This window comes from Cryptomeria japonica, chromosome 6, assembly GCF_030272615.1.
Source record: "Cryptomeria japonica chromosome 6, Sugi_1.0, whole genome shotgun sequence".
In the NCBI taxonomy this organism is placed as follows: Eukaryota; Viridiplantae; Streptophyta; class Pinopsida; order Cupressales; family Cupressaceae; genus Cryptomeria; species Cryptomeria japonica.
In genome coordinates, this window is record NC_081410.1 from 376437320 (window position 1) to 376455108 (window position 17789).

General features: G+C 36.8%; 1 protein-coding gene across 5 annotated transcripts in view; it reads left to right on the forward strand.

The window, feature by feature from the left end:
* LOC131072213 (uncharacterized) overlaps positions 1 to 17789 on the forward strand; it is a 241343-nt gene that overhangs the window by 192140 nt on the left and 31414 nt on the right. For all 5 annotated transcript variants that reach the window (XM_058008301.2, XM_058008305.2, XM_058008302.2 and 2 more), the window contains 3 exons: positions 2810 to 2882; positions 2997 to 3058; positions 3161 to 4472. In XM_058008301.2, the coding sequence (XP_057864284.2) occupies positions 2810 to 2882; positions 2997 to 3058; positions 3161 to 4472 (1447 nt within the window). The remainder of the gene's footprint in view (positions 1 to 2809; positions 2883 to 2996; positions 3059 to 3160; positions 4473 to 17789) is intronic.

Consider the following 17789-nt stretch of genomic DNA (forward strand, 5'->3'; position numbering starts at 1 on the left):
AGTAAGTCAAGAACTAATGCTCAGAAAAGCATGATCATCGCATCCAGAGGCAAAACATGGAGAGCTCAGTAAGACAGTAACACCAGAATGGTCATTCCCTGACTTACTAAAAATAGTAAGTCCTTGTTTCATCAATGCTAGACCCTCATTTTTCATTCCACCTAGCCTACGGGTCTCAGGAATAGGCTAATGGACCACTAAAAGAGCATCAATGAGAAGGGGACATTACAATTATCTGATTTATGCTTTCCGAACTGAATATGTTTATCAAACTATAACATTGATCTTGATTATGATATTGATATTGGATTAGATCGACGATTTGCTTAACATAGTTAAGCGTCGATCTAAATGCTATCGGGCTAGTAACCTGATAGCATATTAATGTCGATTCATTTATGAATCGGCATTAATATACTATCGGGGTATTAACCCGATAGCATTTATAATGCTATTTGTTATCGGGCTTGTTTGCTTTGACACCGATTCATTATCGAGTGTGTATATATCAATCTGTTATCATTTACATTGGCACCGGTTAGTTAGCATAAACACCGAGTGAATCGGTAGACAGTCACGACCAAGTGACATCTTGGTCGGACATGTCCAAAAGACATGTCCGATCAAGGTGCCACTTGATCGTGACTGCCTTGCTATATATACATCATTCAAAAGAAAAGGGATGACATTGAAATCGATACATGTTCATCCTCCATACCTGCAGATAAGAAAGACGATAATATTATTGTCATAGTAATAATACCAAAATCTGAAATACACCATCTAGCATATAACTTGTTCATTAAATTGGAAATTGCAATAACATTTACAGGGAACTTTACAAGAATAATTTTCTTCATGGTTTTTTTATAAGGAAATCTAGATGGAGCAGCCTGAAGTTTTTGTGTAAGTTGGGAAGGAACATTATGTTTGCAAGAAAAATCTTTATATTTCTTGTAGAAAGCACAAAGAGTGTGGTATTCACATATTGTTAATTTCTTATAATTTCTTCAAATGCCTTTCTCATTACAATTTGTATGTAGAACATGAGGATAGTATTGTAGTTGTCTATTATGTTGATGATCTATCATTACAGTTCAGTGGAACTTCAAATATCAACACTTCCAAAAATTGACTTTTTTTCTAGCTTTCGAGATGTCTGACATTGTGTTGATGTACTATAATCTTCTGGAAGAATCTCAGTCTAAATTTGCATATAATCTATTGTCACATTTCCATATGGAGTATTATAGACCTATAGCCACTCCTATGAAAGTAGCTGTAAAATTGACTAAGGATGTGGATGAGAGAACTCTTGATGCTACAATGTATATGCAGTTGCGATCCTATATAACCTTTTTTGTGACTGCTATGGTGCACTTCAACTCATGAAACTCTTGTGTTCCATGCTATTGAAAAGCATGTGGATCTTCACCATCATTTCATTTGGGAGTAGGTGAAGAACAAAGCAGTTGATGTGCATTTGAAGATCAAATCTTAACACACCAAAATTTTGCCTTGGGCTTGGGACTTGCCAAAAATTCGGCATATAAAAATTGACTTATATCCACTGAATCAATTGCCTTGTTTCCAATTTTGACTGGTACTAGAGACTTAGCAAAAACTCTGCATGTTAAAAAAAATACGTAAGTTTGATTTAATATCATGTGAAAGTAGTCCAAATCAACTGAAAATTGATGCAATGAAAGTCAGGAGATGAGCACAAGAGAAAATAGCAAAAAGATTATAAAAAAGGATTCTGGTCTGTCTTTAGTGGAAGAGCTTAAACAGCCAAAACTTTGCTACTTCCCCATGACCATGCCTCAGGAGGTATGGTGACTTCAAATTTTAATGCCTCATTAAGTTCAAGTGCTGAATTCTCATTTCCTCTTGGGATTAAATTGCTTCAAAAAGAAATATTGCCTTGGGCTTTGACAACTTCAAAATATACAATAATTATCCTAAATTTGTGTCTTCTCTGTAAATATGTGCCTGGTTTATTTTATAACTACCATTATATAATCGTCAAGCAGTCAATGTGGTTTCTTTTCCTTAATAGATAAACCCTGTCATCTCACCCTATGGTTTTAGAGATGAAGATCGTATGATTTGGACAAATAGTTATTCTGCTTGCAATGACCACCTGAAATATGCGATCAAAAGTTATATGCGTTAAAAAAAAAAAGTCAATGGTTTCTGGTAAAGACAATCGCTGGCCTTTTGTTTGAAAATTTACATCCTCTCTCTTGGTGTTATATATATGATAACATATTCAATACCTAAAAAATCTATTCTAGCCAAGATTATTCATTCAGATATTTTTATTGTTCACCCTCTCTTATCGTCATATTAATTTATTCCCCGACATGTTTACTAGTTCCAATTCAACGACATAAGAAATTCACTTAATCTAAACAGTGCACTCTAATCAATTTACAAGTGCCAGCATGATTGTCATATCTGTCTTCTGCATGACCCATCATGTCCAATCAAGAACCATTACTGATCACATTTTCACAAGCTGCTTATTTTTCTGTTTTTTTAACATGGAAGGAATTATTCCCGAGTTCTCCTCTCATATCTAATTGGCACTGGCAGTGAGATTTTTTATTATGAGTCTTATGGTCTGCAACATTCTTGTTTCTTCTCAAACCCTTATGTTGGTTATCCTTGCATCCATTCTCCTTGCAAACTCTATATTTTTTGCATATGGTTCCCATGTTATATTTATGATTTAACCTTGTGGTCTAGTTGAGGAGAAATTTCTACTTTTTTCAGATGTTGAACTTACATTTGCTGTTATTTGCAGAGCATCGAAATTGGGAGTCAGCCATAGAAAGCTGGCAAAGACCTATTCTAGAAGATGAAAAACTTCCAGAGTGGTATGTTTTAGTTCTTGAGGACCTATTGATAGATTGTTGCCATATTACTTTTTTTCTCAGCCTTGAATATTTTGTAAGGGACATTCAAGCAGGTTATTAGTGGCTCTGTGGCAGGTATCGTGTTACGTTGTTTAACGAATTATACTATTTGATTTCAGGAGGTACTCTTTGGACAGGTATATTTGAAGAATTTATTTACTAATTGTTCTTGGAGTACATATCAAATCCTATTAATATTTAATTGTCAGAATTTTGTATGAACTGATTCTTGTTTTCAGATGGTTCACCTCCACTCCAGGATATTAAAAATGTCACAGAGAGATCTTCATCAAATAAAATGAATGCTTTTCAGGGAAAGAATAACAACAGTTCAAGGGTGCACGATGAGTTAGCAGTTGAAAATATAGAATATAACAGCCATCTCCAATCTAAGAAAATAGGGAATGTTGATGAAGACTCTCTTAGAACTGTTGGAGATGCAGGGAATTCAACAGCAACGGAAGTTCTAAATAAAATAACAACAATATTGTCTGAAAGGCACAATTTGGCCACATCGTACGGACCATCTTTACTAGATAAGAAAGAGGAGAATGTAGGACAGTTTCTCTACCTGGAAGGAGTTGAGTACTTTATGTGGAATACTTATGATGTGCATTTCTATGCATCCTTTGCGTTGCTTATGCTGTTTCCAAAACTTGAGCTCAGCATTCAGAGGGATTTTGCTGCTGCAGTTTTGATGCATGATACAGAAAAAGTGAAATTTTTATTTAAAGGTGATTGGGGTGTCAGAAAGGTCCTAGGTGCAGTGCCACATGACCTTGGACTCAATGATCCCTGGTTTGAGGTGAATGCTTACAATCTCCACGATTCCAGTAGATGGAAAGATCTCAATCCCAAATTTGTTCTGCAAATTTACAGGGATGTCGTTGCAACTGGTGACAAATCCTTTGCCCGTGCTGTTTGGCCTTCCGTTTACAGTGCAATGGCTTACATGGATCAATTTGACAAAGACAGAGATGGAATGATAGAAAATGAAGGTTTTCCGGATCAAACATATGATGCATGGTCTGTTTCTGGCGTCAGTGCCTATTGTGGCGGACTTTGGTTGGCAGCCCTTCAGGCAGCCGCTGCAATGGCAGATCTAGTTGGTGACAAAACATCTGGAGAGCATTTTAGGGTTAAATTTCGTAAGGCAAAAGTTGTGTATGAAAAGCTGTGGAATGGCACATATTTCAACTATGACAGTAGTAACAGTAGTTGTAGTACTTCCATTCAGGCAGATCAGTTGGCCGGACAGTGGTATGCACGAGCCTCAGGCCTGGAACCAATTGTTGACAAGGAAAAAGCTCAGAGAGCACTTGACAAGGTTTATCAATTTAATGTATTGAAATTAGGTCATGGGAAAATGGGTGCAGTTAATGGAATGCAACCAGATGGGAAGGTTGATATGTCAGCAATACAATCAAGGGAGATATGGACAGGCGTAACCTATGCAGTTGCTGCTGCTATGATACATGAAGGCATGGTGGAGGAGGCTTTTAAAACTGCAGCTGGAGTTTTTGAAGCGGGCTGGTCAGAGAATGGTCCCGGGTAAGCATTTTAATGGCATTTTGTATAGTTTCTTTGTATCTGGATTATGAAGTTATTGGGATTCTTCTTTCACCATTGACCTTCAAAAGAAAAACAATTGATTCATTCTAACAGGTAAAGATTCATTCAAATGTTAAGGGCAGGTTTTCAAAAGCTATGTACTTAAATATTTATCCTTGAACGTATGCACATGCACCATATCCAAAAGTGTCGATGCTGCTAAATAATCCAAAAAGCTTTTTAACTTCTAAAAAACCTAAAAACCTGAGATTGAAGCCCAATTACCATCATTTTGGGCACTCGTTCACATATTTTTATATATTCGTAAAGCAATAAAATGGTTTTCTTTATTAAAATTAGGCTTTAATGTATGACAAACAATACAATTCAATTAAATTAATTTAGAGTTGTGACAGAATATATAATAGAAATCTGAAAATAAACAGAAATACAAATATTTAGTTATTTTACTGGTCAATAATTATTTTTCTACTGTTTTGATAATAATTTTTGGACCATAATTCAGAATCGTGACTTCTTATATATGTTGGAAGCAAATTGATGAAATCCAAACATGGGGCACCCTACTGTGCATTCCTCTCCAATCCCTAATATGGTTGGTTATTGGAAATGAAACTATAGATTAGATCCAAATAGGTGATGTTATTCATCTTAATTGTTTATTTTACTCTTAAATTTAATAACTTTTATATGATTTAATTATAGAATACTATTTGTAAAACAAATAATATTGTCGGAATTGTTACTTTTGGGCAAAATCAGGCATTCCCCAATTAGGGGAAAATACAATTAGTATTGGAGTAATAATCTCGCCAATCTGTGGGACAAACCTACTTAATTGCCATACAGTTAGGGTTAACTATTCAACCCCTTCTTAAGTGAATCAAAGAATAAAATCAAATAGGCCAACATTGCACTTCTATATTTGTGTGCCTTTCATATGTTTTCTCCATGCCTTGCGTGTATTTATATGGCTTCATGCCTTACATGTATTTACGCTTCATGCCTTACATGTATGCTTCTTGCCTTGTGTGTATTTTTGTGTTTGCTTCATGTCTACTCAATGTCTGTTTTATATGTGTACCTTTCTCATGTATGCTTTGTGTCTTGAATTTCGCTTCATATCTTACATGTATTTGCTCCGTGTCTATCGTGTTTTTGGCATGGTTACTTCATGTGTGTATGCATTCCTAATGTATGCCTTATGTCTTGAGTATGCTTTGCATCATGTCTTGTTTATTTCATGCATGTTTTATGAGTACTTATAACTATTTCAAGAGCCATATTCTTGCATTCAAAATTAAAATGAGGCACATGTTTTAGATTATCAAAGCCCTTCTTTCTGCAAAATAACATTGGTAAGACACTAGTAAAAACAACGTAGGGATTGTTGAACATGACAATGCCATGAAATCTATAGGGTGTATGCCAAAGGATAGAAAGGAAGAATGTGTGAGAATGCAAATACATCAAGCAATGCAAGCCCAAGTACAAGACACAATCTACATTCGTGTTCAAAATGGACACAAAAATCGAAGGGCAGCTATCGAAGTGTTGTGGGTAGGTGGGAGAGAATGTCCGCAACAATGGTGAGTAGGTGAGAGAGTAAAAACAATGTCATTGCATTCGGTACTCAACTACCCCCTCTTTAAAATGTTTACTCACCCCCTAAAATATTTGGGATATTTTACTTGCATGTTGGCTTCGTTTTACATCAAATGAGTGAATGATTTTAATGACGTCTCGAGATTGAAAAGTCTAAGGGATAGAGAATAAAATCCTTAATTTATCTTCAAATTCCTTTCAATGTTAGATCTCCTACTAGGAATAAAAAACTAGCAATTTGGTTAATCCTAGCTTCATCAAATAATCGATGCATGTTGTCAACCTTCATGCTATTTTCTTACTAAGTACAAATATCCTCATAAGCTATGAATTCCATGATAAAGTGTCAATTTGTTTCCACTGCTCCCTTATTGTGGAATATGCAAGCTCTCTCTTCCCAGATTTCCTTGGGTATCTTCCACCTACTGGTCTCACATTGTAATGTCCCCTCCTCGTTGATTTCTTTCCAGTGGTCCATTAGCCTATTCCTGAGACCCGTAGGCTAGGTGGAATGAAGAATGAGGGTCAAGCATTGATGAGGCGAGAACTTACTATTTTTAGTAAGTCAGGGGTTGGCCGTTTTGGTGATACTGCCCTACTGAGCTCTCCATGCTCTGTCACTGGGTGCGAAGATCATGCTTTTCGGAGCAGTAGTTCATGACTTACTATTTTTAGTAAGTGGCAGTATGGCATATTTCTATTTTTGGCAGTGGACAAGGTCTTGATCCTACAGTAGTTCAGTGGTCTTCCTGGCTCAGCTTCATCCTGGTTTTGGCAATAATCAGTATTGGAGTCATAAGTGATATAATTAAATATTATTTCCTTATCCTAAGGTTTAATATTTAATTAATTTGATTATTTTTACTATTGATTAATGACTATGAAAATTGCGCATATTATCTCCTAAGTGCTAGGCGAATTTTATGTCTAGAAAGGGATGCCAATTTGATGTGGGAGATATTATTTTATTCACCACAAATGTTTGTTAAGTCAAAATCATGGTCTTGTGCTTCTTGGCGTAATTCTTTGACTTATGGTTTGGGCGCCATCCTTGGGTCCACGTGGTAAAGGAAATGCAAATGAAGAAGTTGAATTTGGGCGAATTTGTAAGCATTTGCATTTGGTTTTGGGGAGTTAGAAGTTATAAATAAGAGCCTTGGGCTCCCATTTTGGTTATCATATGAATTTGTATCGTTATGCTGCTGAATTGGCAATTGAAAATGTGAGCTTCGAAGTATGGCTTCCTAGCTAAGTCTCAGTTTCATACTTGCAAGATAGTACCTAGCTGTGTCCATGTATTTCCAGTGTTGTTGGTGAGTGAGTTGCAGATTGTGGAGTGTTTTGTGTGAGATTGGAGTGTTTTCTGGTTGCTGGCCGCGGAACTGCTGAAAGTGTATTTTGCTCATACCTCTTGGCCAGGCGATTCCATCATTCTGGGTACCAGCTCATCCATCCTTCCTACCACTGGCGATGCATCTTGTAAGTTTTTAGCATCTTATTTTGAGTGTGGAATTTTATATTGAAAATCGAACTTCCCAGGTTAGGCGTTGGGTTTAGTGAGTGCATTAGGAAGCGTGCAAAATAAATATGGGTGTTTTGATAGCTTCCTTTGGGTTTGTTTTCATTGTAGCTGGTGTAGCATTAGTTTAGAGCTAATTTTGGGTGAATTGGGTGAGTAATGAGAGAGTTATGAGTGTTTTAGTGAATCCATGGGCTGCTGGTTTTGCATTTCCAGCTTGCTGATTTTGATGTTAGCAGAAATTTCATGCTTATTATTTGAATGTTCAGCATTACTCTTCTTCTCTCACTATCTTGATTATTGTAAGGTTAAGTAGTAGTACTACTAACCAATTCTAGGTTGTAACTCTCATCCCGTTGAAAAGTGGAAGAGGCTGGCTTGCCGCCTATTTCAATTAAATTGTATTTTAGTCCTACCACTGCATAAGCGGTCGAGTGATGATTGATTGTAATGGTCCTTCCGCTGCATAAGCGGTTGAGTTGAGTTTGTTTGTAATTTCAGTCCTCCCGTTGAAATATCGCGGTCGAGTGATTTGTGCCTTTGTGTGTTTCTCTTGGCTGGTTCATCGCCAAGTTTCTTGCATTCCCGCTAGATAAGCGGAAGGGGCTGGCTTGCCGCCCAGTATTGTATTCTGCTTCATCTTTCAGCAGATTTGAGATCTAACGATCCCCTATTCACCGTAGGCTCTCACCTTCCCACATTGGGCACTTGGTGATCAGAAAGTAGAAGGGTTGCTATTTTCAGCAAGTTTTTAGTTTATGCTTTCTAATCTTAACGGGGTATCTGTTTGTGGATGATTATTATTGGCCTAAAAACAAAACAAAAAATAACTGGGATATTACACATATCTAAGATGATACAATCTCCTCCTCAATTGTGCAACTAACAACCTTGCATTTCCTTTAATAACTACCCCTAAATATGTTTTTTCATCGTGATCCTTAGTTGAGTTAAATTCTTTGATGCAATATGCTTTTTTCCGCTCAATCTGTTTTGTCCACTTGGCAGTTCTAAATTTTTCTCTCACAATTTTTTATTTCATCAGTTTTAAGAAAATCATGTAGATTGATGTCCCACTTGCTCAACTAGTTGTTTTGTGTCGTCCAAGTTTTCTTCCTACAACCTAGCACTTCCTCCACAACTACTTTAGGCCAATGATGGTTATCCATGTTTTCAACCTTCTTTAAATAATTTACTAACCAGGTTATCACTAATGAGTCCAACAGAAAAGTTCCTTCTTAAGCCAAAAGAATTTCATATGAGACTATCTCTTTGACTTTCATGTTGCTTGTGATTAGATGTTTCTAGAATCTTTCTAACTATCTCGTGGAACCACAGGTTGACATGATGCTTCCCCACACTTCAAATAGGCTACCTTCAAAAAGTAAGGTAATTTGTTTATTTTGTCTATTTAATGAGAAAATCATGATTTTGGCCTTGGTAATGTTCACTTGTGTCCCAACCTCCTGACAAAAGTGTTCTAAGGCCTCCAGATGTTCTCTCAACCCATGAGCTGTTTTTGAAATTAGGATAAGCTCATGAACATATAAAAGTAGCTTGGTCACGTAGCCTGCCAGCTAGATATCTTCCCCGTTCGTTTTGCTTAACGATGCTTTTAACTTATCAATGTATAGACCAAACAAAGTGGGGGAAAGAGTGCATCCCTACTTAACACCAATGTTGCTACCAAAACACTTGGACATTCCTTCACTTGTTCTGATTTTAGCTCTAACCTTCTCATAGAGTCTATGCACTGTTGCAACTCTATACACATGTGGTATACCTAACTCTTTCATTATGTTCCATAATTTGTCTCTACGCACCATGTCAAAACAGAAATAAGCTTCCTCGCCTTGATTAAAGTCCAAAAAATAGAAATAAGCTTCCTCACCTTGAGTGTCCCATATATTTTCTATGAAGTGTCTAAGGGTGATGCAATGATCAATGACAGAGTGTCTTGGCCTAAAGCCCCCCTACCCTTTTTCTCTTTTTCCCTCATCTTCCACTCAATTTCTGACTCTATCATGCTCCCAAAAAGCTTTCCATGAAGAGGATGGAACGTAATAGTGCAGTAGTTAGATGGATTATTGATATCACCACTTTTAAAGAGAGGGATTGTGATGTTCCCATTTTTAACCTTTATAATAAGAAGTAATAAAACACTTATGTGATCAAGGGTGGTAGCCTTGAAACACCTCCAATTAGTTAGGAAATAACAATTTGTACATAATAGTTCAAGTAGGTAGTAGTATATCAACAAAGGATTGTAGCATGAAGACGTTATGGAAAATTGTCTTATTCCATAAGACTTCATGATTTTCCCATCAAGGATCTAAGTAAAACATAGAGAACAAGATATAATAGTGAAGACAAGAAATTTGATATGTTATCCGTTCGTCAAGGAATGAAGGCTTTAGGAGCATACAATATACGAAGCTCTCATGATGTCAAGTATGATAATTGTAATGTCCCCTTCTTTGTGATGATGCATTCAGTGGTCCATTGGCCTATTCCGGAGACCCGTAGGCTATGTGGAAAGGAGATTTAGGGTTTCTATCTTCTATGGAGTTCTAATCGATCTTGTCAGGGGTAGTTAGAGGAATTCTTCAGTCCTGCTTGTGGTTCCCTTGTAGGTTTTTCATGGACTCCAGTGTGGCATAACATGCAATTGACTCTTTGGTGGAATGTGAACTTACTATTTTTAGTAATTTAGGGTTTGGCTGTCTAGATGGTGTAGTGTTACTAAGCTTGCCAAGCTCTTTCTCTGGGTTCGAAGATCATGATTTTTGGAGCAGTATTTCATGACTTACTATTTTTAGTAAGTGGCAATTTGGGCGTTTCTATTTTTGATAGTCCTAGATATGGTCCTGATCCAGTACAGTTCAGTGATCCTCATTGCTCAGCCTCATCCTGGATTTTGTTGATAATCAGTATTGGCGTTATAAGTGATTTAATTAGATATTATTTCCTTATCCTAAGGTTTTAATATTTAATTATTTTATTACTGATTAATGATATTGGGAATTGTGCATAATGTGAATTTCTTCCTAAGTCTTCCTAGGCGAATAATTTGATGATGAAAAGGAGACTTTATTTTATATTCAACAAAGTTTATTTTATGCCAAAATCGTGGTCCTCACTCCTAGGCGCGATTTTTGACTAAGGAAGTGGGTGCCATACTTGGGTCCACCACTTGAAATGAAATGCAATTTGGAAGAGGTGAATTTGGAGGCAATTTCATTTGAATTCCAGACTTGGAAATCTGTATATACAGGTGTTTGGTTCCTCATTTGATTATCCAGAGAAAATATATTGTTGTGCTGTCGGAATGATTCCAGACTTCTTCGAGGGTGAAGACCTCCTAGATCTTTCTTTGCAGTTTCGAGTGTGAGACATCACTCCTAGCTGTGGTTCGAATTTGTAAACTGCTTGGTGTTCCTTTGGATTGCATTGGGTGTGTTTTGAAGAGTTGTGTGCTGCTGCGTTTTTTTGGAGTTGCTGGTGTGTGTTGGCTGGAAGTGTGTTTTGTTCATAGCTATTTGCGTGTTGGGTGCATCGTTATGGGTGAAGGCTCGTTAGAAGCGTATTGGAGAGACAATCGTTCTTCTACCATGGCATGGCATTTGGTGAACTGTCTAATTTTTTATTGCAAATCGAAGTATTCAGTTGTAGCGCCATTTCCAGATTTGCATTGGGTTGTGTGCATCACTCTTGTGGCTCTCAAGTTGCTGTTTTAAGGTACTGGATTGATCGCCTAAGTTATGCTATTCATTTGCATTTGGTTTGACGTGATTTTGTTTAGTTTGGGGAAAGTTATGAGCATTTTAGTGAATTTGGGTGTGGTTGGTTCTGCGTATTATTGACTCTGATTTTAGAACAGCAAGTAGTGATTTTTGTTGTGTGAACTTTGATATTGAATACTTGAGATATGTACTTAACTCTATCTTCTCTCGCATCTCTATCTTTGTAAGATTGTTTCAGTAGTATTGATCAATCATTCTTGTTGCATTATATGGTATTTCCTACTGAACAAGTGGAAGAGGATGGCTTAGCTGCCTTCTTGTTTTGTAATTTAGTTTTTGTCCTCCCATTGAGAAAGTGGTTGAGTGATATTGTCCTCCCACTGAAATATGCGGTTGAGTGATAGTTTTTATGTATAAGTCCTCCCACTGCATAAGCGGTAGAGTGATTTGGTTATGGTTATGCTCTTGTTCCCTTGGCTGGTTTACCGCCAAGTTCTTGGTCTTCATCCCGCTGAAAAGTGGAAGGGGCTGGCTTGCCGCCCGTTATTGTATTTCAGCAATTCAGCAGATTATCGCTAACGATCCCCTACTACCGTATGCTCTCACCCTCCTAGTCTGGGCTCTCGGTGATCAGGAAGTGTAGGGTTCTTTCCAGTTGTTTGGTTTTCTTTATTCTGACCCTAACGGGTGATTGGTGTAATTGTGAGATTGATTTGAAAAAACAAAAAAAATTAGTGGGAATATTACAATAACCTTGCTAATAACCCATCTTACACACAGAGTATGACCCTACTATTAATTACATTGATCCAAATGGGTAAAATAACCAATGGTAAACCCATAACCTGATATGTTCATAAGATGGTATTCCAACATCATCATCAAGATAACATGGAGGAAGTATGATGCATACTGAAGCTGTGATCATAATGTCGATCAAGTATGAAGACCATTTCTTATCAAGCATCCATTCTTATTCATAACAGAAAGAGTATTGATTGCCTCATGATTATATAATGAGATATATTGACTACCATCATGGATCCGAACAGCAAGACGATCATACCAATCAGGAAACCTATCAATGATTGCAAAGGAGAATCAATATGGCTTAAACTAACTGATTAAGGACAGCGATTAATGACCAGTGATTAAGAAATGGTTAAGAATTAAACAAATATCGATCAAATGTATGGATCAGCAACTAACCATTCCATTGTTTAGTCATTTAAATAGTAATTATATAACCAAGCAACTCCGGTTACAAATAATCATGTAATAGTGCGATTAGAACAGCATATCTAATTTTCATGAAGGAGTGCGATTAGCCCCTAGCAATCACTGATGAGGAGACATGATCAAGGGAAGACATGACTACTCCAAATTGAAGGGATGCAACCGATCGGTCTTAAAGATGTTGAAGGGGGATCAAATACTCATTCCTTGAATCATCGGATTTTGTCTTTATTTCTTATTTGTGTCCATATCTGGATCTGCTCAATCAAGCATTTGCCTTTCGCATCAAACAGGTTGCATAGTTCGAAGGATATATCAGAAATAGCATGACACACATTGCATTTTTCCCAAGTCATAATCAGAAACAGCAATCATCCTTCATCGCTATAGTGATAGGAGAAGATTGTCAGCATATTGTTATTGCCATATCAGACACAGCACTTTATAGCATTATTGCTATCATCAAGGAGGCTCATAGCATATATCTCACATTGACACATCAGGAAGAGCAGATATCTCTCTATACTTCTGCAGATTGGAACATCCAATACTTGCACAATTCCTCAAGTCATATTAGAGACAGCAGTGATCTACTATCCAGTCCACATAATATTATTTGCAGATTATACCTATTACATATATTATCAATATCATATACTTCAGAATTGATACATTATCGTTCTATTAAGCATTTGTTATCAGCATTATTAATATTTCATAAGAATTCAGAGTTTCTGTAAGAAGAAGTCTCTTGCAATTGATTTACAAGTTAATTGTTCCCTTCTTCCAAGTGATAACATAAGGGGACATTACAAGTGGTATCAGAGCTAATGAAACTGCTAGACTGTGGGAAAACATTTCAGATAAGTAGAAGATGAGGACAATTCAAGGGTCGGTACAAACTCAATGATAGATTGAACCATCCATGGCTCTATATAGAAACACTTGAGAGAAACTGACTCAATTGTTGGGCATGCTAAAGCAAGTAAACGAAAATGGCAACAAAGGAGGCAATAAAAATCAATCCATCAACAGTCAAATTCCAAATAAACGTATGTCTACAACAAGTTCAAGGCCAATAGTAACAATGCTCCCATCTAAAGAAGAATGTTGAGAAGGCAATAGACCCACAATTGATCTACAAGATCAATTTCGACAAGATTGGATTAATGGAGAGTTAAAAAATGATATGCCTCTAAGTGATTACGTAGATCTAAGGATTAAGTACTTGCCTAAAAGAGATAGAGCTCATCACCTTGACCCAAGGAGAAGAAGTGGAAAGCATGAACACTTAAATGAACAGAGGCTGAATGATTGTGATTCAAAACTTGCATCAAGAGTTGCACACATACACTCCTCACAGCAAATGTCATTAGAAGCCTTGAAGATTGTTACACCAAAGGAAGAAAGTGTCAAGGGTTTGACGACTACCAACTATGAAGCATTAGAAAAGGTAAATGCAATAAAAAATCATCAAGCATTACAAGAAGCAAGCATACAAAAGGAAGAAATAATTTCCGGCACATCTAAAGGGATAGAAGTAATTAATTCTTCATGTGTCTCTTCTATCACAAATAAAGGAAGTACACGGATTACAAAGAAGTATGAGATTGCACTCACTCCATCTCAAGGATCATGTATCGAGGATAACTTGTCTAGTGATTATAGAAACCAGAATGGCATTCACGATTCTCTTTCACCTCTTGATAAGTACATGACATCCCCTAACAAATCAATGGTCGTGAATGAGAAGAATAACATTTCTAATAATAGTGAATTAGAAGTTACATCGTGTGTCCAATCTAATCACCTTGAGGAAGATAAAAAAATAAATGTGACATTGAAAGATGAGATATCAAAAATAGTAAGCAAAGATAAATCAGTAGCTAGATATCATGAGACCCTAGATCAAAATAAGCAAGAAAAGGATAAGTTGATAAATGCTTGTGAAAACTTACAAAGAGAAAATAAAGGTGTAGTAACTAGACAATTCAAAGAACAAAAGAACAAAGGAGGAAATAAAGAAATTAAGGATCAGATTGTGGAAAGCAGATTGGCTCAGCATCAACAAGTTGTTTCGTTTCCAAGCCTAACAGTTTTTGGAAATGATTTAATTTACGACGATTTTCAGAACCCTAATCCTATGATATTAAGGTTGGAGTTTTTCCAAGGACCATCTTCTGAGTTAGTGCAACATCAGATTACTCATCTTATTGGTGGTTATCCAAAAATCACTGTTACAGGTTTTCAACCTAAGTACGTTTTTAATAGATAGTACTACAAACCTTAGGATCCAGGAATTACTTTGGTAGACAAATATCATGGCAGTAGATTCTTGCATAGTATAATATGGATTGATACACTTTGTGAGTTCAATGATGACAACATGAAACTAAGAATAAGTGATGGAGTATTCTATACACTGTTCGTCCCGTGGTCATATTGAGGGGACATGGGGGTGAATCAATATAACACACCTTTTCAGAATATAATTTTTTCAACATTACAAGTCCAAATGAAACAAGTACACAAAGCAAATATAAAAGTTCTAAATATATTATTAAGTATAAATATGAATTTTACAATTGGTAGAGGCACCAACCCCTCATTCAACTTAGAGGTACCAACCCCACATTCATCTTGGTATTTACAAGAGTTATGCTTTCCACATCAACCTTATATGCTGATCACTCAATTCTGAGAAATTTTGATTATAAATGCTTCTTATGGATTTGTCATAATCATAACCATCCTTTTTCTTCAACAATCTGTATTAACTATTAAGATTGTCTTTGACTCTGCTGTAAACTCAGCATTGATTCTTCATTGCAACTTGTTGTGCATTACACACGCTCCCTGTCGCCGACAGGGTCCCCTTCTTTTTGGTCTTTTTGCCTTTGCCCTGTTGAGTTTTGCGCAAGGTCTCGTGTCTTTTTTGAGTGTGCCCATAATCAATCCAAAGGATGATGTTGTCATGAGCATAAGCCTGGGAATCCGCAAGGTGAGTTTAACACTCGGGCGTTAAAATTTCAAAAGATCGCTTAAGCTGGTGAAAACGCTAAGTTTGAAACTTCAAAATGTCCTTTTTAAGCTTGCAAAATCCCCCAAATATGGTAAAGCATCTAAAGGTCGCAAAAAGACCCAAAGTGCCGATTTTTCGCCCAAAAAGGAGATTGAAAGGCGTAAAATGCAGAAATGTCAAAAAGTTTGCAAAATGGTCTCAAATCCCAAAATTCGCCAACGATGGGTAAATTGCGAAGATTTTGAAAAGTTTGCAAACTGGCGAAAATCGTCGAAGTTCGCATATAGCAAAGAAAATTGTAAAAGTTTTAAAGTTTTCAAAATGCTCTCAAACCCCGATTTTCGCCAACTGAGGGTAAAATGTCAATTTTTTTAAAGTCTGAAAAGACCATCTAATTCGTCGAAGTTGACAACTAAGGCTTAAGGTGCTAAAATGACCAAGTTTGCGAAATAGGCAAACATCCCGAAATTCGCACTAAAGGGCGTAAATGTCAAAAGTTTTCAAAAGTTTTCAAAAGGTCTAAAACCCCCGAAGTTCGCCATAATAGCATTAAGCACGATTTTATTTTGATAGTTTGAAAGACTCTATTTCGCCGAAGTTCGATAAAGGGCTCTAAAATCGCGATTTTATAAAGTTTGAAAAAACCACCTAAATGCCGAAGTTCGGCATCTAAAGGAGAATTGCAAAAAATTTATAAAGTTTGCATAAAGTATAAAATCGCCGAAGTTTCAACTAAGGCGAAATCGCAATGTTTAAAGTTTGAAAAACCCTCTCATTCGCCGAAGTTTCAACTAAGGGAAATCGCGAAGAGTTTTAAAGTTTGCAAACCATCCTCAAATGCTGAAGTTCGGCAACAGTGCGACATACTGAAGTATGTAAACCTTGCAATTGCTCTCAAACCCCCCCGAAGTTCGCGATGAGCATAGAGGGTGAGATTTTTAGAGTTTGCATAAGGTATGAAAACGCTGAAATTCGCGTGAAGCGTAAATCGCGAAACCTTAAATCCTTGCGAAGATGCAAAACCCCCATTTTAGGTAGCGACATAGTTAAAACGTAGGAGTTTGAAAGTTTGCGGAGAGAGCCATAACACCCAAGCTCGATGCCATAGAAATCGTAGAGGTTAAGATTTGCAAGACGTAAAACCCCCGAAGTTTGCCATTTGAAAATCACGGAGTTTGAAAGGTTCGCAAAATCTGAATATCGCAAAGTATAGAGCTCACACAAGAAGCAAAAGCGCCGAAATTCCAACAAAGGTAAAACTCGAAGTATAAGTCTTCAAAGAGAGTATTCTTCTCCCCAACTACAGCGTAGAAAGAGATACAGGGTTAACCGTTAGAATTTGAAAATTGCAGAAACCCTACCATTCCACAAAATTGCGAGTTGTGCATTTGTCTTTTCCAAAAAGCGTAGGGCATAGGAAAGGGGCATTTTCAATTTTCAAAGGAAATCAATCCTCCAGGCCGGATTTGTGTGGATTGACAGCATATTTTGCCAGGTGAGCTTGTTGTGTCTCCCTTGGAATCGTTTAAAATGCATGCAGAATTGGTTAGATGTGTTTATGCAAGATTGATTAAATGATTAAGTCTTTGAACCGCATCTTTTCCTGTTTGAAAGGCATCAAGCAAAGCAATTAAAATTAGAGTCTGTCCCAAAAGTTAACTAGGAATGCATTTTTCAGACTTAGGTAATCTTAAACCTCATCCATTTTTTTGAAAAAACTGATCTTAAAGACTAAGTGCAAATTTAGCAATCAAAATCGCATAAGTCCTTGAACCACAGCCGAATAGTAAAAATTTTAATCAAAGAGCTTAATAATGTTTCAAGTCAAAATTAATCAAGCTCTTTCGCTGAAGTATCATGCTTTCTTCAAATTCGGTTTTCAATTAATCCTTGTGCGCTAACAGATCCCTTTTATCTAACCTGTTTTGTTTCCTTCATCTTGTCTCGTAATCCGCATCCGGTTGTGCAGGATAGATGCCTAAATCTGCGGTAGAGTCCTCAAAGACGCTTGGTGTAGCCGAAACGTCCTGAGCTTCTAAATCAGACATCCCTCACAAAGGCGAAAAGATGAAATTCCAGTATCAGAGAGGAGGACCAAGGGAGTCAAAGGTCCAAAGCATATGGGAAAACATAGGTGATACTGACCTAGGCCACATCGACATTCAGGACTT